The sequence below is a fragment of the Macaca nemestrina genome, chromosome 7, assembly GCF_043159975.1.
Source record: "Macaca nemestrina isolate mMacNem1 chromosome 7, mMacNem.hap1, whole genome shotgun sequence".
NCBI lineage: Eukaryota > Metazoa > Chordata > Mammalia > Primates > Cercopithecidae > Macaca > Macaca nemestrina.
This window is the reverse complement of record NC_092131.1, coordinates 97,037,428-97,063,933: the sequence shown is the minus strand read 5'-3', so window position 1 is coordinate 97,063,933 and position 26,506 is coordinate 97,037,428. Positions and strand designations below refer to the sequence as shown.

At 38.3% G+C, this 26,506-nt stretch overlaps 1 protein-coding gene across 3 annotated transcripts in view; it reads left to right on the top strand.

The window, feature by feature from the left end:
• The window catches only part of LOC105479363 (multiple C2 and transmembrane domain containing 2), a 262,013-nt gene that overhangs the window by 136,696 nt on the left and 98,811 nt on the right, over positions 1-26,506 (top strand). For all 3 annotated transcript variants that reach the window (XM_011737316.3, XM_071100616.1, XM_011737317.3), the window contains 4 exons: positions 984-1,170; positions 3,502-3,595; positions 16,096-16,198; positions 17,525-17,627. In XM_011737316.3, coding sequence (XP_011735618.2) covers positions 984-1,170; positions 3,502-3,595; positions 16,096-16,198; positions 17,525-17,627 — 487 coding nt within the window. The remainder of the gene's footprint in view (positions 1-983; positions 1,171-3,501; positions 3,596-16,095; positions 16,199-17,524; positions 17,628-26,506) is intronic.

Below are 26,506 nucleotides of genomic sequence, written 5' to 3'. Positions count from 1 at the left end.
GTTCATTCTGGGGAGCAGTGCTTCCATCCTTTTCTGAAGTCTTGAATATTCATCTTATTCTATAATTATGGAGGGTAAAGGAGAATGTAAAAAATAAAAATGATGTCTGGGAATACCATACCCCACTTCACTCCACCCCACCTACTTCACCCACCTGCATACATAAACAGAGCAGGTGTGGTCCAGGCAAACCCAGAGTTGTCAGTGTTAAGGCAAATAAATGGCTTAGCACCTCAGTCCCCTTTTTTGGTGTTTGCTTCTGTATTTAAATGTGTTTGAGGTTTTCAACATCCCCAGAACATTGGCTGTTAAGAGGCGGAAAACATGCAATTTATAGCAGATGGGTACAGCCTTTCCTGGCAGTGCTGCTGAAATGGGATCAATCAACAGCACTTCATGCTTCATTTGTCCGAAAGAAACCCACCTGGGGAAACCCTGTGGCACTGTGCCTATTAGGAAAACACCTTAACGTGTTGTTTAAGATAAAAATTCGCCAGTTGGCATTAATCAGGAAGAAAACGGTTTCTCCATTAACCCTCTCCCACTTGCCTTTCTCTTATCTTTTTTTTTTCCTTCATGTTTTGAACCATGATCCTTTATTCTCTTTAATCATAGGAGACACAGCCCAGGGAAGCCATACAGCATTACTCATAAGGCTTAAACTTTCAAACTTTTTTCTCCCTAATTTTTGATCTTATCTTTCTACAAACCTTATTTGGCAAAGATCCTAATCCTGTTTTCATTTTCCATCTGCCAATGCTGCCTTCTTTTTGATTTTCTGGACCTCTTCCTCTCCTTAATTTTAGGATGTGTTAGGCTGGGAGTGAGCATTATGAATTGGGGCAACCTTCGCTGTTCAATAAACCTAAGACCAGACAGAGTGAGTTTTGGGGGATGATGAAATCAAAGCCAGGTGCTTTGGAGGTACCACAATGGCCTTGAATTAATAACTTTTCTTTCTCTGATTCCTGAAACTTTTCTAGGTGTAAAGTGGATATCTCGGCACTCCCTCTGAAGCAAGCCAACTGCCTGGAGCTGCCGCTGGACAGCTGTCTGGGGGCTCTCCTTATGTTGGTCACACTTACACCCTGTGCGGGGGTCTCCATCTCTGATCTGTGTGTCTGCCCCTTAGCAGACCCCAGCGAAAGAAAGCAGATTACCCAGCGATATGTGAGTGTTTTGCCTTATTGTACACTCGCCCTCCTCCCTTCTCTTTTAAAACAAAGTCTTTATTGAAACAAAGTCCCTGAATTGAAAAACTACATCAAAAGAAATCTTTGTCCCAAGTTTCATTGTACGTCATAAAACAAGACATCAGACTTAGGGGTTAATGCATTAGTGAAAAGGTGACAGTAGAATTAAGAGTTGGTTTTGCTATTTGAAAAGGCAAAAAGATACTCTGAATTTTTAGCTTTTAGCAAGTCTTTAGGGAATGTTGAAATCCCCAGGGAAGCAGACTCCTGCTTAGCCTGTCTGTGTGTGTAAATAGGCTTTTAATATAAGTTCACAAATAACTTTACCAGCCATTAATGTTTGCAATGTTATGGATACCTTTGCAGAACTTCTTAGGATCAAGTGAGAACCTGCTCGTGCCTTGTAAAGCAGTGACACTAGCTGGACACGAAGGACTGCTGTTCTGAACTACTCTGGATAAGAGCAGTGTGTGATTTCTCCCTAAGTAGTTACAGTGTGCTTAACAGTCCACTCAGCATTTTTAAATGAAATGGCTGTGTCCTCTTCATTTATTTTTTGTACTCTGGCTTTCTAGGTGCCTTTATTTGCATTCTGCTTTTATCCTATCTTCTTTATAAATCAATATGTTTATTTTAGTGCCACACAGGGAAGGCATGTTTTAGGAAAGTGGCCTGAAAATGAAGCAAAGATGAATCCCTATTCATTGATACTATCATTCTCAGCATAAACTTTAGTGTCACCAGGATCCTTCACTGTGTAGATGTATTGATTAATTGAATAATTCTTTATCTTTGGGAGTACAAGACCTAGCCACATAGCTCATTTTCAATGCAGATTGTGCATGTGAGCTTGGCATACTGTGAAGAAGGTTTGACACAACTCACTATTAACATTCTCTCTGATTAGGTAAGCAAATGAAAATTTAATGGTGAAGGATACAACTTTTCCCCAAGCTTTTCAATGGATAAGTTGACAAATTTACCAAATTCATGAGGAGTTTTGTGTATTTATAAAGTAACATTAGATACCATCTACATCTAGGTGTAAAGTGGATAAAGTAATGCCTGCTTTGAATAATGCTTTAGGATTTGAGGAGTAGTAATCGAAAAGAGGTTTGAAGAGGCTATGATCAAAATAGAAATACTGAGTGCTTCTTCAGCTAGCAAGCTGGCCAGTATGTTAGAGGGAACGAATGCTGTTTCAAAGCACAAGTTACAGCCCCCGGATTTGTTTTTCAGGTTGTAAGAACAGATCATCTTTAAAGGCATTTCCACTTCTAAATTGTAAAAGCACTTCATTTCAAATGTGTTCTCTTAGTTTAAAAACTAATTGCTTTGTTTGTTTGTTTAGGTTGAAAATAGAGAGGAGAAACAACTTTCAAATGTTTTTAGGAAGGAGGCATATTAAGTTAGGCAAACTGTTATTAAGCTTGTGTTATTCTATCTGAAATGCCTAAATAACAAGTATTTTAATAGCCTTTCGTAAATCCTTGGGATCTGTTTATCACAGATTTTTAGCTATCTAATGATGACAAATAGCATATCCAACGGTTTTAAGGCAGTGTCTTTTTCAGTAGGTGTGTTCTGGAGGCATGAGGAGAGAGTTTATCTGCTGGCCTCTTTCATGCATGATTTCTTAAGGATGCCATGTATATAAACATCAAAATATTGCTATATGTGCTTAAGAATGAGCAGTAGATGTAGATTCAGACTTTGACTCGTACAAACTCAAGGCTAAAGTAAATATGAATCTAGGGTGATACTAGATGCTTAATCTCTAATTGAATGAGCTAGCTAAAACATAGACCAGAAAATTTACTCTGTTTCCACCCCAACTCTCTTTCCAGTGGTAATAAGTATCTGATGGGTCCAAGTTTAGTCCTCTGGTATCCATAAAGTTTGTACTAACGAGGTCAGAATAATGTTGTGTTTCAGAGTGATTTAAAAGTTGCATTAATGAGAAAGAAGGGGGGAAAAAGAGTATCAATGTAATTCTACCCACACATTTTCCCGGTGGGGTATCTATGCTATCACCAGGGGGCAATGTTAAAAGTAGATTATATGTGCTTCTAATTGGTTTATTTTAAATGTGTAGTTAATTAATTCTCAGCCACTTTTCTTTTAATTTGGCTGCTATAAGCGCCTAACTGTCCTGTTAACTTACATAATACATTTTGGGGGATTTTTTTTTTAAGATTTCATGAGAGAAAGGAAGATAAATCTAGGATGCACTTCCTATGGGACTTTATGACATTAAATAGTATGTTAAAAAGCTGTTTTCACTTGTTATCACCTTTTCAACCCTCAGTGCTTACGGAACTCCCTGAAAGATATGAAAGACGTCGGCATTTTACAAGTGAAGGTTTTAAAGGCAGCAGATCTCTTAGCGGCAGATTTCTCAGGTACGGGACACTTTCGTTTTCTAATTTATCTTTATTTCCTGCTTTGAAGCAATCTCCTAGCAAAGCAAAATGCTTAATAAGTAGAAGTATGAATATAACATTCATGCACCTTCAAATAGAGTCATAGCAAAAAAGAGGCAGACTTGAGCAATTTCTTTCACATAATGCACCTTTTTTATACATTTCTTTCAAATGATTTTATGCTGATTCAGCAATATTCAGATCTATTGAGCTTCAAAAATATTTGTGGATTATGAGTCACGACTTCTTTATTTGTTAAATTAAGTTGTTGGTCAAGCTTTTCTGTGTAACCTCAAATGACAGCGATTCGACTTCTTGCCTTTCGCTGCTCTCTGTCTGAATCGTTCACATGGTTCATAAATCTGAGCTTGAAGTCAGATCTGGCTGGCACCTCATTGTAACAATGACCAGAGTCTAGGCCCTGGGACCACTTTGCAGTTGACATTGTCTTGTAGGAAGTTTCTGTTGGTGCTTCTGTAACTTGAACTTTTAGAAAGAGGCCAAAGCAGACATGCTTTGTGCTGAATTATGCTCTGCCGCACGTAGAGTAATCCAGACACGCCAGTGTCTGACAGCGGCTCCCCACTCATTGCCAAATTACCCCCTTGTGCTGACTAACAATTTAGCCGCCTACATGACAGATGCTATTTACCAAGTAAACTGATGAATACAAAGAGTATTCTACAGCATGGTTCTATCTATTGATTCAGGATTGCATGGTTTTTAAAAATATATATCCCGTATTTTTAAAATGTGGGCTACTGTTTTTCTTCCTTCCAGACAGGAACAATTTCACTATATTTGTACAGCCTTTAAATTTCTGAGACTGAGTTTGAGGAAGTTCAACCATTGGAAAAGAGAACTTTAATTTTCAGCACATTATATTACAGACATTTTAGGAAATATAAACTTAGTTGAAAAAAAAAATTCTCCTCACCCTGCTCAAAAATGAAACAATAGAAATGACTACTCTATAAGATGATCCTAATTAGTGAGAAGATCCAAAAATGGTTTTTGGGCCAAATAGAAGATATAATTTTTGATGTTTGTAGGTGAAGTACTCAGATGATTACTCTTAATATTCACTAGTATTTTTGCAAATGTTTGTAATCTCATGTTAATTAAGACACTTTTCTTTTTACTTATATTTTATGAAAACAGTCAACATTTCACATGTGCCTTTGACATTAGTGGTTCTGTCATCCCTAAAGCACATTTAGAATTGCCTATGAGTTTCCCAGAGAAAATTATTTTTACTTCTGTCTAATTGTTTACATACAGCACTTTTTGAATGCACAATTGTTGTTCTCTCAGGAAATGTCTCCAGCCCCAAGAACTCATTTATGCCTCTAGCATTTAAAAAAATTCTTTCTGTAACTTGCATATATATATTTTTGAATCTCCAGTGACTAATTGTAATGCATGAAGAGTATTTTTTGAAGGCTTGTGTACAACAACATCCCTATGTGGAAACCCTTTGTTTTTTTTTTTTTTTTCCCTTGGGATGGAGTCCTGCTCTGTGGCCCAGGCTGGGGTGCAATGGCGCCATCTTGGCTCACTGTAACCTCCGCTTACTGGTTTCAAGCAATTCTTCTGCCTCAGTAGCTTCTTATCCCAGTAGCTGAGTTAACAGATACCTGCCACCACACCTGGCTAATGGAAACACTTTTGAAAAACTTAATTTATTTAACCTGTCTTATCAAGTAACCTCCATATAAAACCCCCAAAACTAGTTTATATAAAGATTGTTTCAGGCCAGTGTATCATCTCCAAAGAGTATTTTAACTATTAAAATAAAGTGAATAGGAGAGGATACCTGAAGAAAGAGTCTTTATAAAGACCCTTTCTATGGAAGAATAATTTTGGGAGAAATGTTTTCGTTTTGTTGTTTTACATTCAAGGTATTCAGTAGATAGTTTTGGGCTAGATGAAGGTAAGTACCAACAAATTCCAATAACAATAACTGTAGTTAGAAATGAAATAATGCTGTGTGGTTTGACTAAATGCCCTGGTGTTTTACTATTTCTGTATTTATGAGAAAATTATTGCTATTGTGAATTGAGGAAAAGTGATTTGTCATTGGCTAAACATGTGTTTAGACCGTAATGGTTTTTGTTTTAGAACTGAATTTCACAGTCTATGTTTATACATTGTCAGGCTCCTGTGTGAATCCCCCAGAGTGTTCCAACCAAGGCACTGCTTTAGGGCTACAAAGTGGACTTATTCCAGATAGTTGTAATTTAACTTTTCTGTGTGAAAAAATAAGTGGATTCAGATTACAGTGAGGTAGCAATGAATACCTCTAAGAGGTTAGCGATCGTGGCCTATAGTGGGGATCAGGAGTTATTGCTGTTATCATTATTGTTACTTTGAATAGTACATAAAAAATAAAACAGACCTCAGCAGTGTCATTGGATCAGGATCAGAGAAACCACCCATTTTTGTCAGTGCCAGGAACATTTAAGAAATTAAGTAACTATTCGTAACCATTCCTACTCTATACCCTTCATTTTCCAGTCACCTTACTTTATAAATCAGCGTTCATTTATTGCAGTTGCTAGGGGAGTAAAGCATTCACCCACAAATTGAAAAAAATGCATTTACTCCAGATAACCAGGGACATTCTCTAAAGAATGATGGTCATTTTAGACACGGTGCAAAAGGGAACCTTTCGTTCTTTCAGCTTTTCTTTTATCATATGTTTTTATTTTGTGGTAATTGCATGTTTCTAAAAACAACATGAAGTAACCACAATAATTGATGCTTCAGTTTAGTTTCACCTAAAGTTCAGGAATCCTGATAAAGCAAAAGTCTATAGGGATTAGTCTTGGCAGTAGTCCATGCAGAGGTTATAGTTACCGTTCTGGGAGCAAAGGGATTGCATGTCCTGGAGGAGCGAATGAATGCATACGGTAAACTCTATGCTCAGTAGTTTCCTAATTTTAAAGCCCTCCACCTCTTTTCGAATAACCATTAGAAAAAGAAAATATAGGTCATTCAAGCCACTGGGATCAAATTAGAAGGATATTTCTATTGATGTTATGATTATATAGGCATAACAAGAAATTCAACTTTGGAAAAATTGAATACTCATTACTATGTTAGTATTTTATAACATTAGAATAAAATACATATACTAAGGTGAATTTATTTCTCATAAAGTTGTTTTATCTGTAAAGGAAAATAGTGTATACATTTTCAAATGTGTTAAAATATATGAATAAGCCTAAATCTGTGTATATTAGCCGTATTATGATATTTACAGTTGGCAAAGGCTTTAATTCTCTAATGTATAAAAAGATATATTTATTGTTTTTAAATTGTGCCTTTTTAATAAATATGCTATTTTGTTGTGATTGAAGCTATCTGTTAATAAATTTAAATATATATTTATCTTGGCATTTTTTAGCGTTTCTGACATTTGTGTATGAGGGAAGACTTTATTCAAAGAATCTTAAGTAATCTATCTTCTTTGGAGCCTATCTCTAAAATTGGTAAAAGCTATTTTTTCTCAGGTCTATGCCAGTGTTAGACATGGATAGCCATAAGCAGTTATTCTAGTAGAAAAGCCTGTCAAATATTTTTTAAAGAATTTGCTTCACAAATTCCTTGTGCCCAGCATAACCTAACATTTTTAAGTGATAGGTGATGCAGCCTGATGTCATTACTTTTGTGGTAAACTAGGCCACAGCCTTGATTCATGAAACAAATGATAAATTGTACTTGGAGGCTCAAGGTGAATAGCTGTGTGTAATGTTTGACGAGACCAACATACTTCACGAAGCTACTGCTAGTCTTAAAACGCAGGTATTTTAAGAAGAAAATAACTCACATTCGAATGATTAACTGAGAAAGAGAAACATTTTATTCTGGACAATGCTGAGAAATGGACAGTATAACAGGTTTCATATCTACAGTAGAGGCCCAGACAGAAAGTCATGGTATATGCTGCCCAGGGGCACATCTGATCATAAATTAATACTGTTGTAAGAAAATACAAACTTAATCTCATAAACTGTAAAAAGGTAATATAGTAAACAATGGGCTAATGGGAAAATTGTTAGAGAACTGAAATGTTTTTCAGTCCAGACTGTATCACCTTTCAGTATACATGACAACAGCAATCTTACCCATTGAGAGAGATCAGCCAATGAAGAGTAGGAAACTGTCTTGGTATGCTCAGCACATGTGTGCAGATTATTCAGGATAGCCTTATTATAATTGATAGGATGCTGCTGAGAAGCTGCCAGGATTGTAATGTGTTAGGGTTAATTCAGCACTAGGAATTGAAACATCATGGCCACCATTGGCATGATGCGTATGTCAAGTATTCCACACCAAATCAATGATTCTTCCGTAACATTCTTAAAATCAAAATGTAGTTCATACAGGTACCTTCCTGTTACTTAAGCTTTCTCTTTATTAGTTTTATTCTCTAAAATAATTCTTGTAAGAGACCTCCTTCCCCATAAAGGATGTTCCAAAGGCAAGAGGCCATTCTTCAGTCTCCCTCTGCTTCATACTCATGGCCCTTACCCTGTTCCTCCTAGGATGCCCCCTACCCACTCAGAATCCTGGCATAATAGGGGAACTAGAAACTTCAGGGAGTTTTCTTTAACTCACCATGCCAAGAGTAGCAACAAAGCAATCAGAGCAGCCCTCCACGCATAGCTCAGTGTGGGAGGATATGAAGTGACATAACAGCACAACAGAAAATGCAGTATAGGCTTCAATATCCTCTCTTTTTATGGCACAATCCCATTGTTTAATCTGTTTGCATGTGGCTATAAAGAAATTCCTGTGACTGGATTATTTATAAAACAAGAGGTTTAATTGGCTCACAGTTCTGCAGGCCGTACAAGAAGCATGACGACTTCTGCTTCTTGGGAGTCCTCAGGGAGCTTTTACTCTTGACGGAAGGCAAAGCAGGAGCGGTGAAGCAGGAGTCTTACATGGCAGGGGCAGGACCAGTGGGGTAGGGGATGCTACACACTTTTCAATAACCAGATCTCATGAGAACTCTATCGGGAGACAGCACCAAGAGAATAGTGCTAAACCATTCATGCAGGATTCACCCCCATAATCTAATCACTTCCTGCTGGGCCCCACCTCCACCACTGGGGATAACATCTGGATCTGAGATTTGGGTAGGGACATAGATCCAAACCATATCACTCATCTTCATTTTTCATGTTTCCATTATTCTAATAATCTATATATTATGATGAGAAGCTAGGGAATTATCCGGAGACAATGGAGGGACAAAACTGGAAATATCATCTTGACTCACAATTTGGAGTTGCTTGCCTTCCAGAATTCTCCTGGGTATTTTTATTTCACCCTTGAGACTTTTTGGCACTCTTTGCCATTAAAACAAAAACACAAAACCAGCCATCAATCATGAAAAGTTTCCAAATATATCTGGATCCTCTTGGTATCTTGGTAATAAAGGTGTCAGTCGGACCCTTTTCTCTTTCCACTGTTAATAAATGAAATAACTCCCAAATTAGCATAATCTCAAAATATCTATCAGAGGAGAAATAAACATATGTTTCCAGACAAGAAATCCAGGTTATTATAAAGTATCCTTATTTGATAAATAGGAATGTTAGGGACCATAACAATTGCCTGATACAGGAGAATAAAGATACATTTAATTCCAGAACCCCTGTTTCTTTCCAGGGAACCCAATATAGCTTCCTCTAGCACTTTTTAAATATTTCTCAACTTCAGGAAAGTCAGCTTGGGGGCAGTTCTGGTAACTGACAACGGATATTCATCGAGCACCACACTTGGTTAACAGACACACCCTTAGAGAGCTTGTGATCCCTAAGAGAAGACTCAGTCTGCACTGTGCCTTCGCTCCTGTACTGCAGGACATCAGGTGTAGAAGGTAGTGTGTACCTTTGAAATAGATGGAGACCTTCTTCAAAATCGGGGGTTGCATTTCCAGTTCACTGGTTCCTTGGCTATGCCATTAGGAGGAGCTCTTGGTCTGTCCCCCACACAGATCTGAGCTGTAACTGTGGTAAAACATTCCATTCCTTGGGTAAGTGCATGAGCCTTTTCCGTGGGCCCTGGATTCAGCCTTAACTAAATCAGTGTCCAGTTCAATGATGTATTCATTGAAGATAAAAATTAGTGCCTATGTTTTTGCCTTTTGTTTGTGTGGTAGCTGCCTCTCATTTTAATCCCTGTGTATAATGACATAGAAGCCATACAGAAGCAGAGACCCATGTGTTAATCTCAGTTCTCCCACATACTGGCCTTAGGCTCCCCCTAAGCCTCTATGTCCTCATGGGTATTTTAAGGGTTAAATCAAATCCTAAATGAACATGCCTGATACATATTTTGTGCTTAGTAATTTTTTTTCCCATTCTTTATTAAATGATTTTATTAGAGTATATTTGATACATGAAGAATTGTATAGGTTGTTTTGTTCACTTATTGTTTATAATTTCCCTAATTTTTGATCATGTTAGACGTATAAGCTGATAACTACTTTTATCTCTTCAGCCACTTTTAGAAATCTAGTTACTACTCTAAGATGTTTCTTTTTGTTTCTATTTCTATTGAGTGCTTAAAAAGAAGACAAAAATATGCTTCATGGTAGAGGAATTCTCATACTGAACTACTTTAGTGCTTGAATTTTACATTTTGATAATCTGGATGATAGTTTCATTAATATAAAATAGCTTGGTGTGTTCATCTTTGTGTTGTTGTTGTTAAACTGTTGACCAAAATAGGGCACTTAGACCCCACATTATAGAGTAAAAATACTTCTGTTGTGTACTATAATACTGACTTTTGAGTTGTTTCTGTAAACTATAATAGTGACTACAAGATTTTTTATATTGCTGTTTTTGTTTTGAAACATAAGACTGCTTGTGTCAGAAGAGGAATAGTCTCACAGTTATTGTTCACTGAGTTTTAAACCACTTGCCCATATTATGCTTTCATTTAATTGTCTGTCTCTTGAAGCTGTATCCATAGCAATACCTCATCTCTTAAAGATGCCCTGTTTTCAAAGCGATGACTATAATTGCAATTTCTAGAAAGCTCAGTAGTCGTGATTGAATGTTTTTAATTTTCGTGAGATCCTCATGGATAGCTAAGCCCAAATCAAGACCAACTTTTGAAAAACACATTAAAAACTACATAAATCTGTCTCTGGCAGGCCGTCTGCTTCAACGACCTGCCAAAGAAATGGACTGTAGTCAATGCAAAGTTCGGGAATATATGGATGACTTAGTGGTTTATAACTTAATGGCACCATGAGGGTGAACGAATTCAGCTCATTTGTGACATTCCATGAATTAACAGGAATTGCTTCTATAGTAATGGGTGGGTTCTTAGTAACATTCACATTTATTTAGCAAATATGCCTTTTCTATTCTGTGTGATACCTTATGATTTTTCCTGGTGACATGGTAGAAAAGAGGAATTGGTCCCTGACCTCATATGAAGTGACTGATTTAACCAGTGGCTGTCTAATTTCAATTATACTGCTAAGGTCAAGAACATGGTGTTAATTCTTATGGAGGGGATGCCTGACTGGAGATTCTGCAGGAAGTGATGTTCTAGCAGAGATGTCAAATAGAGACATGAGAAACAGGTGGCACTGCAGAGATGAAGGAAAGGCACTTGAAAATGAGAAAACAGCAATGTTCCAGGGCCTGCCCAGCTTTTTCAGAGGTCTGGAAGAAAGCAAGCAGGACTAGAAGACAGAAAGCAAAAGGGACCTCTCAGGGGAGAGGATGTTCATGTCTTAGGCGGGACTGGGTAACCTAGGAACTTTGGGGCCAGGTGAACAAATTTGGAAAACTATTAAGGGAATGATATGATCTGATATAAACTTACAAAGGTTTATTCTGGCAGCTGTGAGGAGCAAAGGTTTTGAGGGGAGAGTGAAAATGGGAAGATGTTAGACAAGATCAGTGAATGATGATATTGTTGGGGGGCTTGAGAAGTGGCGGGGAAGTGGAGTTAGAAGAAGAAAACATTTAGGGCCAAGCACAGTGACTCGCACCCGTAATTTCAACACTTTAAGAGGACAAGGAGGGAGGATTGCTTGAGCCCAGGGGTTCCAGACCAGACTGGTCAACATGATGAAACCTGGTATCTACCAAAAAAAGAAAAAAAAAATTAAATTAACCAACAGTGGTGGCATGTCCTTGTAGTCCTAGCTAGTCGTAGAAGCTGAGGTAGGAGGATTGCTTGATCCCAGGAATTCGAAGTTACAGTACCATGAGCTATGATTGATACATATATATCTCATATATATGAGATACATATATATCTCATATATATGAGACATATGAGACTTACATATATATCATATATATGAGATACATATGTATCTCATTTTTTATTAGGAAGATATATATATATATATATGAGATATATATCTTCCTAATAAATTTAATGCTTTGACCTGTCCCATCTCCACAAGAAGGACTTATCCATTTCTGCTTATCAAACACTACCCTTGTAAACCTCGATTAAGAATCACCCCCACTAAGAAATCTTTCTGAACTTTTCTGAACCGAATTACATTTCTCTGAACTTTCATATTCTCATCTGCATTTCACCGCTGCCCTCTGTCACTAGGCCATGGCACTCTTCTTGGAGGATGGTAAGAGCATTCATATATTGGGTGTGCCTGCATCAGGACCCTTAAGTGAATACACATCTTGACTGTGGAGTGGAAATTTACAAATGTGGGATATAAGAGAAGTAAGGGCAATACACAATTGGAGATCTGAAATGGAAACAACTCAGTCTGCTGTGGGATGAGAGTGAGGAAAGTTTTCTTGGAAAAGGCAGCATTTTCAGAATAGCAGAGACCGTTATGAGAGTCCCTTGCAGGTAATAGCTTAGGTGATCATTGTATGTCAGGGTCAGTTTAGTGCTAGGAACATTTATTAAGCTATATGCTTAATAAATGGTTATCAAATGGGCTGGGCATGGTGGCTAATGCCTGTAATTCTAGCACTTTGGGAGGCTGAGGCGGGTGGATCACCTGAGGTCAGGAGTTTGAGACCAGCCTGGCCAACATGGTGAAACCCTGTCTCCACTAAAAAGACAAAAATTAGCTGGGCGTGGTGGCGCATGCCTATAATCCCAGCTACCCAGGAGGCTGAGGAGGGAGAACTGCTGGAACCTAGGAAGCAGAGACTGCAGTGAACCAAATCACACCACTTCACTCTAGCCTAGGCAACAGAGAGAGACTCCATTAAAAAAAAAAAAAAAAAAAAAAAAGGTTATCAAATGAATGATATGACTATTGCAACACATTTATTATTTGTCATTCAACTTCTGTAATTAATACAAAGGTAAAGCTGTTTAAGTGAACCTTCCTTACTTGCCATTCAAGAAATGCAAATAAATTTTAAAGCAATGTTGGAAAATAGCAAAGGCTATTGAGTGCAAAGTGCTAAACCTCAATTTGAAACTGAATTGTCGGTGGCATAAATGTGTCAAGGTGATGTGGCATCTGGACACAGAGGAGGTCTTCTAGATGTTTTTCCTGTGAAATGCGTGATACAAAGAGGAAAAGTACAGCCTCAAATGCATGTATGTCACTCTGCCTTGTCCTTTTCTCTCAGTACCATTGGTGAGCATTTGGACATTCCTTTATCATGAAAGATACTTGTTATCTCAAATAAGAGTATTTGTTATTTAAATTTTACTCAAAGTCCCCATGCATCTGAAACTTTTTAAGAGAAATCAATCCTTAAAGTGTGTGTAAATTACTCTGTAAACATTTTAATGTCTTTGTTTCTTCTTGCTTCTCTCTGTTTATTCTGTAATATTAATAAATGCAGCATTTTAATGAGCTTTGACTGAATTATCTTCAGAGAGTTGGTACAATGTGTCCCTTGGAGACACATAACTGAAGTTCCTGGTTTCTGAAGGAAAGTCTGTTCCTCATTAGCTGGGACAGCTAAGAGCGTGCTTGCTTGAGAGAGCGGGAGCCACAGAACGAGCCCACCTGTGCCTCAACAGGACCAGGCAGCATCTCTGCCCTGCTGTGGAGTAACCCCAGGGTTTTCATTAAAAGTGTCAGACGGTTTCCCTGGAGCAACTGCTGATGGCGTGTCATGCTGGTGTCTCCAGAGGAGCAGCGCTGACACCTACTAATAGTCTGACAAACGGTTAAGTAGCTGTTTCAGCCTGGGTTGAGAAATCAAGCATGGTATACCTGAGCATTAAGCCAAAAGTACGTGGTATCTTCTTGTTCACAATTGCTGAAGGGGAAATGGTGTTGTTCTATATTGGTAGGTTTTTTCCCTGCTAACTCCAGCCTCTTCCCCTGCAAACCACATGGCCAGAGTAAACTGTCTTTCAATAAACAAGACTTTTTGTGGGTGCAGATGAATTTTTATGTTAGTTTGATTTTAACTCCCCAGCATCTGAAACCCCTTCCGTGTTTGAATCATTTCCCATTGTCTATGTTGAAGAAGAGGTCAAAGCCCACTTTCATTCACAGAGGCTACAAATGCAGTATTCCCTTTGTGATTCTGGCCTTTCAGGTCTGGGTACTTGGCTATGAAAGACAGGCTCCGGAGGCCCTTGCATTGGCCTTAAGTGAGGCAAAGAAGCAGGAGTAGAGAATTCATATTGGAAGTGAATTGTGGCGGCAGTATTCTAGGGGAACAAGAGGCCAAAACCGACTTTTCCTGGGTGTGAGATGTGGGCTGAGTTTCTTGTGCTGAAGTATTCTTTGGTTTATAGTGATATTTTTTAGCCTGATTCTCCAAACTTTGTAGGAATTCTGAATGCTTTTTGATATTATTTTATAAATTTCTTTTCTGCTACATGTAGACAGGGACCATTTCCATTGTTTACAGTCGAAAACCCACACTCATTCCTTTATGTCTGGCTTGATCATTGTCTGCTAGTAATTGAAATAGTAGCATTGACTTAAAAGCTTTGGCCAGGGATCTAAAGTGTCCAGGCCACTAGTCAGTTGAGCGGAATCTCCTGTTTAATACAAATCATCACCCATGTGTCTGCTCTTCTCCTCCTCCCTTTTTAAGCAATAATCTTCATGCAGGCTCCTGCACGTATCAGTATCTCTATTGATGTGCTGTACCTCAGAGCGCCTGGTTATTAAGCGAATTAGATGGAGGTTCAGTGACCTGAATGGTAGGCCAGCAGGTCAAGAGGCCTGAGCACTCTCTGGCTTAGGCCCTGGTCTGGGACTCCTTGGCCATTTGTTGGAACAGCATCTGTCCTTGTGCCCCCAATTAATTTAGCAAGCGCTGCTTTGTAAAGTGCCAGTGTGCTGCAGAGGCCGGCAATGCATTAATGTCCTATGAACATTATGGAGCCATTCATTCTTTCTCTGACAGTTCCAATTCCACATCCTTCCGCCAAACACAACAAAAGGGAAGTGAGTTTTTTGCTTCGTAACACTGTAGGTCTAACTTTGGATTTGGAAATTTCTTACCTTTTTTGGTGTGCAAATATGGGAGATAGAGTGGAAAGAGAAGAGGTGAGAAGTGAAAGATGAGCTTAGTTTTTTTGTTAAGTTAAAAACTCTGACCTTTATTGAGTTATACTTTTTTGTTTGTTTGTTTTATGACACCAAAAATGTAACTCATGTCTTCTCATAATGTACTGAGTATACAGGATCATGAGTGTTTGTGGCCATTTGCTTAGGAGCAGAGCTTAACTCCTGAAGAACCAGTTTTACACTTTTTCTCACTTCCTCTTATAGCCATGTAGAAGCCTGTAAGTTATAGGTTTCCAGTTATAGAATTGTAATTATACAGATTGACTTAGAATTTCGGAAGGAAACAGAGATGAACTTCATTTTAACAACAAAGAAATGGGCTCTCATGCCAAACGGATTCCCACTCCTGTGAAATGTGTGTGGCCACTGGCTTTCAAGGCCTGATCTTTGTCTGTTTTCACGTTGCTGATAAAGGTATACCTGAGGCTGGGTAAGTTATAAAGAAAAAGTGGTTTAATGGACTCACAGTTCCACACGGCTGGGGAGGCCTCACAATCATGGCAGAAAGCGAAATCATGTCTTACATGGCAGCGGGCAAAAGGGAATGAGAACCAAGTGAAAGAAGAACCACTTCTAAAACCATCAGATCTCGTGAGACTTACTTACTACCACGAGAACAGTATGGGGGAAACCGCCCCCATGATTCAATTACCTCCCACCAGGTCCCTCCCACAGCACATGGGAATTATGGGAGCTACAATTCAAGATGAGATTCTGGTGGGGACACAACCAGACCATATCAGGTGGTGTGTTCTAACCCGTTAAGTATGCTAAAGGTACAACACTTGTAGCCTCTGCCTGTCTCCTGGATTCCCACACAGGGCCTCCATGACTCGTTGGAAAAGGAGTCTTTTGTTCCTTCTTGCAGCAAGCACAACTTATCTGACTCTTGTTCACCTTGCCCTGGTCCCTTCTGAGATTCAGTTGTCTTTGACCAATGTGTATGTTACCTTTCCAGGGAAGAGTGACCCATTTTGCTTGCTGGAGTTAGGCAATGACCGACTTCAGACGCATACCGTCTACAAAAACCTCAACCCTGAATGGAACAAAGTTTTTACATTGTAAGTGCTTTAACCTCTGAAATTATTTCTGCTATGCTTGGAAGGTAGTCTGGGGCTCTTGAGTGGAATTTTCTGTCCATTTTTATGGGCAAAGAGTAAATTTTATTGTTTTTTCTTTTGAAAACATTTTATCCTTTCATTTTATAGTGTGTGGTGTTAATAATAGAAGAGACCGTTTGGAACTGCAAGGGACTGTTATAGGAGGCATTTCTAAAGTAGATCTTTTAGTGATGAAATTAATCTATGAGTAAATGGAAGCTTCCATATTTCTAGATTAATTCATTCTTGGGTTAAGGAAATGGAGACCTGCCTTAAATTCAAGGATCTTATGTATTCTAAAATCATGTTAATGCCAGAGCCTTGTATTCTGCCAAAATCTTTAGGAAAATGCAGATTTTCTGTGACTCCTTAGAGACTCCCAAAGGTTCCTTATATTCCAGTTTATATGAGTGACCCATCCCACAGTGATTCTCTGCCCGCACTATCAAACCCAGGCATTTAGGAGGCTGGATATATTTAAGATCTTAGTTTGCTTTAGATTTCAAGGCACCTGAACATTGAGGGGAGGCCCCTGTTGAATTTGGGTGAAATGGTGATATACTGCCCCCATGAAGCTAAATCAGTGCTCTGTCCTGTGCTTATAAGTGAAAAAATAAAGTTCATTTTGAGTGGAATTAATGCTATTAGTAGAAAGTTCCCAAGGCTCTATGAAAAGTGGATTAACTCTGCTACACCTTTGCCAATGGCCCGGTGTAAGAGTCTCTTATTTCCCTAACTCATTGCCAATCACCATGGCTCCATTTTTCATTATCCCTGGTATCTGGCTTCTGGTAAATATTAAAAAAAAAAAAGTTTAAAAATATTTGTAGTATTTTGTGTTTCAACAACAGAGGCTTTCTATGCATTTCAGCAAATAGTGATTTTTCATCACCGTTTTATTTTAAAGGTAATTCTTAGTTTTAAAAAATGTTAACTACTTTCATTTGGAAGCTTTTTAAAAATCACTTTGGTTGGACACTGCTAATGCTTTCTCCCTATCCTTTCTTTAGTTTCTTTGAAAGTCCTACCCTTGAGTACAGGTATACTGTTTGAAAAAATGTCATAGTAAAAAAGTTGACTTCTTTTTTTCATATGGATGTCTGAATCTTCTATGATGGAAGGTTTGGGAATACAGTCAGTTTGATTTAATTTTTGGAATTTAATTAAATGGTAGTTTTATACTCTAAGGACATACAGACTTAATTAGTGAAACAGTGTTTCCAGATCTTCATGGAACAGACTTCACTTGTGTGTTTTTGTGTATAATACATGGTATTTTTGTTACAGTCCCATTAAAGATATCCATGATGTTTTGGAAGTGACAGTGTTTGATGAAGATGGAGATAAACCCCCAGATTTTCTTGGAAAAGTTGCCATTCCCTTGCTGTCCGTAAGTTTCCTTTATTAATAAACAATTTGTGAGTCATTTTATAGTTGATGAATTTCTATGGTCTAGAGTTGCTTTATCTTTGTCAACCTGGGGGAAAAAATCCTCCTAACTATAGCAGGAAACGACTGTTTTATTCCTCATTCTTATCTGATATTTTCAGTAGTTTCAGATATACAGGGATATGATTTTTTTCTGTTTCAGTCCAATATTGATTTAACCAACCAAAACATTTTGACTAGTTTTTCAATTCATTTTCATTCTTTCCATCTTAAGGTAGGAATTTGTCTTTGGTTATAAGAAATATAGATCAATGACTGAATTTCTATTTATTAATGAAAAACACACATGTATTTCTTTATACCTTCTGACTGTACATTTCTTCAAAGATTAATTGTTGGTAACTGCACATTTGTTCTCAGTTCTTCTAAAGACCATTTTCCCCAAAGTTCTATTTGTCTTTTTAGTAGTCATGTTTGCTTTCGGTTTCAAAATTAAAAAAAGCTCTGTGGAAGAAAGCAGAGAGCCTTTCTTGGAGAAGGAAAAGTGTTTTGGCAGTCCAACTAAAAGATAATGCACCAGGGTCAGTGAAGGGAAAAATACAAAATTCAGAAGAGAAAGCACCAAAGAATGCCTTTACATGGGGTGGGGGGGGGTGCGGTGGGGAACGGGAGAGTGAATTCATCTCTTAATTAGACAGCAACATGTGTACCAAATGTACTCTTTGAGAAGCAAGAATTCCAGTTTTTCATCCAACCATTAACACAATTTGTTTTAGGCTTATTATGACTTTATCAGCCAATGAGACTCTATTCTTCCCAAAGACTTATTTTTCCCAAGCTCTCTGTGGATTTTTGTGGATGGAGCACTCTGTAATTTAACCATGAGATTAGCCTAACTTGCATGATGTTTGCAGAGGGAGGAATGCTGTACTTCTTAATATCTTTTCTTTTGTGTTTGCGGGCTTGGTTAATTTCTCCCCGAGTTCTCATATCCCTGATGTTACTCAGAGAGCCTGTCTGGAGCATCTGCTCCCTGGTACGGCTGGCTCCTGCCACATGCTCTGAGCCATCGGCACCAGTCGAGCAGCTCTCAGAGAGGAGATGGCAATTTGGGATTTCCCCTGCTTTTTTATTACAACTTTGTCAGTTATTCCCGTGAGAATACATGTAACCAGAATGTGGGGGACACTTTAGAGAGGTCTGGGGGACTAGAAGCAAAGACTCTCCTTGACAGTTTTCTCATCTCACTTTTTTTATTCCTTGCTTGGTGAACATGACCTTTTTTTTTTTCTTTTTCTTTTTTTTTTTTTAAACTGCCCTCTGTTTTGTACATAAAAGTTTTGTGTGTTTGGTCTTTCTATAGTACCAACATGACTTAGCTTGCCTGCCTGCCTTCCTTTCCCCAAACCCTTCCCCGCTTCTGTCTTTCTTCTCTTCCCCCCTTGTAGCCAACCTAAAGAAAGTCAAGGTGTGTGGTGGCTTGCATTTAAAGTAGGCTTTCACAAAACATTCTACCTTGTATTTTGAAGGATCTGGTTTGTAAAAAGCATTAGCTTAGGTTAGTGGTTCTTCCTTTTTCTCTCCTTCCTCTCCTCCCTTCCTCCTTCCTCCTTCCCCTGTCCTCCTTTCCTTCCTCCTTCTCTCTCCTTCCGTCTCTCCTTCCTTCCCCAGAAGATCTAAGAAATTACCTCCAGCTTAATCAGAGTTTCTCAATCTTGGCACTATTGATACTTTGAGCCAGGACACTCTTTGTTATATGGAGCTGCCCTGTGCATTGTAGTGTGTCCAGCTGTCTCCCTGACCTCCACACACTAGATAACAGTAACGCCTGCCCACATTCCTGCTGTGACAGCCAAATATGTATGTAGATGTTGCCAGATATTCTGAGGGTGTAGAGATCACTTCCAGTCAAGAACCGCTGACCTAAACTAATGCATTTTTCAAAACATATCTTTCAAAATACAAGGTAGAATGTCTCATGAACGACCTGGCTTAAATGCAAGGAGTCCTCCATTGGGACTTTTTTCAGATTGGTCATAAGCTTCCTTATGATCTGTTGTTCATTCATTTGTTCCACAGATGTTCATCAAGTGTCCACTTTGTGCCAGGCAGTGCTTTAGGTGATAGAGCTCTAATAATGACCAGAGGGAGGCTCCCTTCTCACTTGGAGCTTTTATTAAAATAGCAGGAAACAATGCATAAACAAAACAAAAGCAATGTACAGAATGTTAGATGGTGAAAAGTAAAGAGGGAGAGGATTGCCGGGAATATGTGTGGGGAAGAGCACTTTTTTCCAGCTGCTAGCCAGGGAGGGCCTCATGAAAAAGGGGGCATTTGAGTGAGAACTTAAGGAGGTAAGGGAGAGAGCCTTATGGATATCTGAGAAATCCCTCCCAGGCAGGAAATTCTCAAGTTCAAGGGCTGTGAGGCAGGACCTTGACTGTCAAATTCCAGCGATGGCCGGGCAGCCAGTATAGATTGATCAAGTGTGCCTGGTGGCGAACAGGAAAGGACACAGGGGTAGGGTGGAGCTGGAGAGGACCCTGGCGGATGTGAAAGTGAAAAAGATTGAAGTACTTTGACTTTTTCATAGTGAGGGATGGAAAGCCACAAAGCGTTTCAGGCCAGGAAGTGCTTGATTTGTTCCACATGATGTGTTTGTTTCTAATATAAGAGTGCTGGGTACTTCCAGGAATAACCCCTGATCTGCAAGGTCTCCACCTTGTAAAGCAGCACAGCCTGGTCCACTCCTCTCAAGGACTTCGGGGGTCCCTGGCATGGTACACTCAATAAGGTGCTTCGGTTGCTGCTGTTCACTCTGTTTCCATCCAGATTCATCTCCAATTCCTGACTGATAATTTGGGGAAGTGATCACATCTTCTAGTGCATCTGTGTGGGCTCTTCCTGAAATTCAGTGATCCACCTGCTACATTCCCTCTCCAAATGAATTGATTCTCTGTCTAATATTAGTTATAAATATGATCTTAAAATTGCCGTAACCCTCAATTTAACTTGCAAAGTATAAGCTGTAAGTTGTTTCATGAATCATTCTATTTTCAAATAATTCTAACTTGTGATTTAGAGGATGTGTTTTAACCTACTTATTTAGATCTAGTTTTTTTTTTCTTTAATCTCTCTTGAGTGATGCTTACAATAGAATAGTGAACTAGCAAGTTCTGTGCCATGCACTTAGCATGTGCTGAATCATCAGTTCTCTGAGGACTGGATGAGGCAGGCTTTATACTATGCCCATTTACAAATACGGATACTGAAGCACCGAAAGGATCCTGTAGCTAGTAAGTAATGGAGACAGGATTTGAATTTAGGTGGTATCATACTAAAGCCTGAGCTCCTAAGAGTTTGTTATATTGCCACAGTGAGTAACTATTAAGTATATATCATCCCCAAAGCAAGAATCAAGAGGCCATTTTGTGTAACCACTGTGCTATGTGCCGTCAGGGTCAGGGTTGGTGGGTGGCAGGAGGGACGCAGACTTGAAGAGTTGCATATGCTGCAGGAAGGCATCTGTGCAATAAACACATAAGACCCAAATAAACATATAAGTTCCACGGGAATGAGAAAGGGCAGTGGGAAGTAGGAGGGATGGGTTTAAGTTCAGGAAGACTTAGGAAGCAGGGAGTTTGAGCTGGATCAGGGATGAGTGGCATGTTGATAGTGTATGGTGGGTGAAGAATAAAGGTCATTCCAAACAGAGGGTCCAGGGAGAGAATGAGGGAAGCAGAGGTTTAGGGGAAAGGCCATGTCAGGGAACGAGGAGGGACCCAGCTTCCAGGAGCTCAGGGTGGGCATGGAGGGGAAGTGGGACACACTGAGGGCAGTCCAGGAAAGGTTGAGGGAGGTCTCAGTTACTATTTTAGCAGGGAGTCACTGAAGAGTTTTGACCTGGAGGTAGAGATATTGGAGCAGTTGACTAGGAAGAAAGTTTTGGCTCTAGTATGAAGCAAATTAGTGAGAGAGAAGACTCTTCCCAGAAGACTTGGTTGAAACTCTCAGAATTAAGCATCAAAGAACACCCTTAGATTTCATATTGTGTGCTTCTTAGGACAAGGACTTGTTTCTCTGTTTTGTTTTGTTTTTTAACATGAGAGAGAATCATAAAAATTGATTTGTTGGTGTTTCACTCTGATCTTTATAGGCTATGGAGCCATAATTAATAATACCTTATTTTAGGTTTAAAAACAGAAATTGTGTTTCTTGAAGACGAATGTGAATAAATTTTTTGAGAATTCATTATCTCTAATCAGGTCATAAACCATAACGTGATTTATACTTTTAGAGAAAATACAAACTATATTTTTAAATGTCTAAGTATAAAGTATAGAATATACTTCAATTTTTAATCTCACTCAAAATGGTAATGTGCTAAGTGCATTTAAGCCTGGTAAATAAAGAGCCTGTTCTAAATTCATTATATCTTTTTAATCAGGGTGAATGTGCTAACTGACTACTGGCTCATTTAAAATCCATATAAATATATTCATTATTGATGGTGAATTGTTCAAGGCTTATATATATATAGATATATGCTTAGATGTTTATCATAATTGAAAGAATACAGGCCAATGGGCTATCCTTCCATATATTTCATTTGTCTTCAATCTTTTTCAGAAAAAATAGTTATTTATATGGATATATAATATGTTTTAATAAAATATTCATGGGCAAAACAGTAGAAAATTGAGATTGGAATGTGTTATAATCTGAAGACTTCTAATATTTACTCATTTTCACATTGCTTCTCTAATCTTCTAAACAGTAACATAGTAAGTGTGCATTAGAGAACACTAAGCACACCTTAGAATCTAAAAACATGTCAGGCGGTAGACACTATCTTCTGATAATTCACTGATTCAAAAGACTTATTTAATATTTTTATCCTCAATTAAGTGATCTTAATTCTGTCCTGAAAATCAGGCTGGATTCTTCAATTCTTCTCCTCTAGGCCATTCGTTTTTATTGAATCACACATTTACCCTCTCAAAATTACCCAATGGACCCATTTTAGGAGACTGAAAATCAGCTTTCATGGCAATCTGTAAAATGGGAAAAGCATGCATATATTGGTATTTCCTAATAATAAATAAGAAGTCGTCTGCAGCTTGATGAATACCTGCAATTTTGTTGTTGTTGTTGTTGTTTTGAGATGGAGTCTTTCTCTGTTACCCGGGATGGAGTACAGTGGCTCCATCTTGGCTCGCTGCAGCCTCCACCTCCCAGGCTCAAGCAATTCTCCTGACTCAGCCTCCTGAGTAGCTGGGATTACAGGTGCCCACCACCACGCCCGGCTAATTTTTGTATTTTTGGTAGAGACAGGGTTTCACCATGTTGGCCCGGCTGGTCTCAAACTACTGACCTCAGGTGTTCTGCCCACCTCAGCCTCCCAAAGTGCTGAGATTACAGGCGTGAGCCACCATGCCTGGCTGAAGACCTGTGTTTTGAATCAAATGTGAGTCCTTTTGTATGAGCCAGGCCAATGTCACACATGACTGTATAATCAGAAGCATGGGTCTTTATGCTGCCCTTCTAAATTCCCAGCATTCTCTGTGAATCCATGCCCACCTGATAGCTGGCTGCACCAATAACAGCTTCACTTAATTAGTTTTATGGGACAAATTTTCTATAATGGCTTGTACCAAATAAATGCCACGTATATCTCCATTTGCATTTTCAATTAACTCAATTGCCCAAGTTTCACCTGTGATGGGTTTGTGCATTGAAATGGACTTGAACAATCCTAGGTTATTTTAGGTTAATACAGAAATTTTTGGCCATTAAAATAATATTGATTTATAATTAAGCTTTAAAAAAAAGTAAAAGTAATCTGTTGCCAAGATTTGGTTTTCCAGGGCACAGATTTGGTCGGGAAATTCCATGTGAGTCAAGTTGCTGCCATAGGGTAGAGGGGCAGTGTACATGGGTGAAAAGGAGAGAGGGATGTATCACCTGGGAAATAATTTGATAAAGACAAAACTTGAGTCCCAATACGGGGCGAAAATGGTCACGTTGAACGGAAACTTTCAACTCTTCTCATTGTCTACTCCTGATCCAATGTGTCCATTGAAATAAATAAATGAAGACAAAATAACGCAAATTTCCTATTGGTCCTAGAAACTAGGCAAGAATACGTTTAACATGCTGGATAGATCCTGAGCCCCATGCAGTAGACAGTATAGGTATTTGATTAGGACAGACAGGCTAAGAGAGAAAGAATGACTGTAGGAGTCTCCTGATGGCAAGTAGAAAGCTGGGTGAATCACACATGGTGGTAGATGTTAAATCAGTTCAACTTTTCTATTAAGTGGAAAAACCTCTTACATGGATTCAAAGAGTAAAATCTAACTGCTGCTTCTTTGAGACACCTAAAACGCAGTAATACACAAATGGATGAACGAAAGTATCCTACACAAATGTAAGTAAAAGGTAGGCCAAAAACTTGATACAGGTTTTAGGGGTAAAAAAAAAAAAAAGATTGAATTAACAATAAGGTTGTAAGATGGGTGCAGTGGCTCATACCTGTAATCCCAACACTTTGAGAGGCCAAGGTGGGTGGATCACGAGGTTAGGAGATCAAGACCATCCTGGCTAACACGGTGAAACGCCATCTCCACTAAAAAATACAAAAAATTAGCTGGGCGTGGGGACGGGCACCTGTAGTCCCAGCTACTCGGGAGGCTGATGCAGGAGAATGGCGTGAACTCGGGCAGCGGAGGTTGCAGTGAGCAGAGATCGCGCCACTGCACTCCAGCCTGGGTGACAGAGTGAGACTCCATCTCAAAATAAATAAATAAATAAAAGGTTATTATAAATATAAAACTTTAAGTGGATAACTTTGCATAGAAATAGATATGCATATTAAACAGGGAAAACAATTAAACTACAATTGTCAAACAATATATATTATGTATTCAGCATTTAAAAAATCAGAAACAGGCTGGGCGCAGTGGCTCACACCTGTAATCCCAGCATTTTGGGAGGCTGAGCCAGGTGAATCACAAGGTCAGGAGTTCGGGACCAGTCTGACCAGCATGGTGAAACCCCGTTTTCTACTAAAAATACAAAAATTAGCCGGGCATGGTGGCATGCGCCTGTAATCCCAGCTACTCAGGAGGCTGGGGCAGGAGTATCGCTTGAACCTGGGAGACAGAGGTTGCAGTGAGCCAAGATCACGCCACTGCACTCCAGCCTGGGTGACAGAGTGAGACTTCACCTCAAAAAAAAAAAAAAAAAAAAAAAAAAGGAAACAAAAATTAGAAACAAAAAAGGCTGAGAATGGATGCCTCTTGAAGGCCCTAGTTTGGGAAGATCCAGGAAGTGTTAGCAGTGAAGATCCTGCACATTCCTCTGCAAACACTGCATTTCTCAGCAGGAGATTCTGGACTCTCTCTCTCTCTCTCTCTCACTCTCTCTCTCTCTCTCTCTCTCACTTTTTTTAAAAAACTAATTCGCAGATGATTTCTAAGCATACTAAGGTGGTGGTTCTCAAATTTTGGAGAAGATAAGCAATAAACTTGATCTAATAGATGTGTATGTGTACATACACATAAAAAATAGAAAATATTCTGTTCCAGTACCCATTTAACATACTCAAACACTGATCGTGTTCTGGGTCTAAAATACTTCAGTAAATTCACAAAAAGCAGAAATTATACTTGTTTACAGTATTATAAAAATAGAAATTGGTAATAGACATATCAAGCTATTTGCTGGCAGAAAAAAAAAATCCCAAATAGCTAAGGTAGATACCAAAACTGCAATTATAAACTACTTAGAAATGGACAATTAAATATTATACATAAAAACTATGGATAAAGGCCAAAAGTGTTATTCAGAGGAAATTCTTACCTTGAATGGTTTTAGCATTAAACAAGAAATATTGAAAATCAATTAAACATCTGAACAACAACAATAACAAAAAACTCAAGTTAATAGAAGAAAGAAAACTTGAATTGAGATAAAGGCAGAGAGCAATAATCTGGAAAATATGTGAATAGCAGATATGATAAATTCAAATATTCCCCAAAAAACAAATGAGACAAACCATGTAAAGGGTTCATAGAGAAAAAGAAAAAAATAGATTAAGGATGAGGAAAGAACTGTAAAGAACACTCAACTTCCCTGAGGAGTCTGAGAGAAAACATGAATAGTTATAGCGACATGTCCTGGGAGAATTTGGGTACTGTAAAGGTATAAAATCTCTCCGTATGAACGATAAACATAATACAATTCCATGTTTGGGAAAATGTTTATAAAAAAGTAAAGAAAATTGTCTTCAAAAAGTATAACTGTAGCAATTTGGATGTACAGTTTAGTGAAAATAATTACCCAAAGACTAGGAAAATTTATGAAATTATTTCAGCCTTTTCTCCCTGCATCCACCCCGCCCCCCCAATAAGAAAATAACAAATCCAAATTATTTTATGAACAAGTATTTTTCAACCCTTAAAGGGACAAGCCATTCTTAGATTACATTTATTAAGAACATGAGAAAATGAAAAACTTGGAGAAAAAATAGAGCTATTCCCTCTATTATCTCATCTTTAAATTGATAATAGTTCCTATTGCATAGGATTGTTTGAAAAATCTAATGAGCTTATATGTTTATGAATTAGCAATTAAAAATTAAGACTTTTATGTCAGTTTTGAGCAATACAAAATTAAATATGAAATTATGCACATTTTAATAAAGGAAATATTTTGCAAATACTATCTATCTGATAACATATTATCTATAAATAGTCTATCTGATAATAACATGTATTAATCTTGAACATAAAGAAAATAGAAAACATTTGGAATGAATAAAATGTCAGTAAGATCAGCATTATGAAAATGAGATTCATGACTATACACAATGGGAAA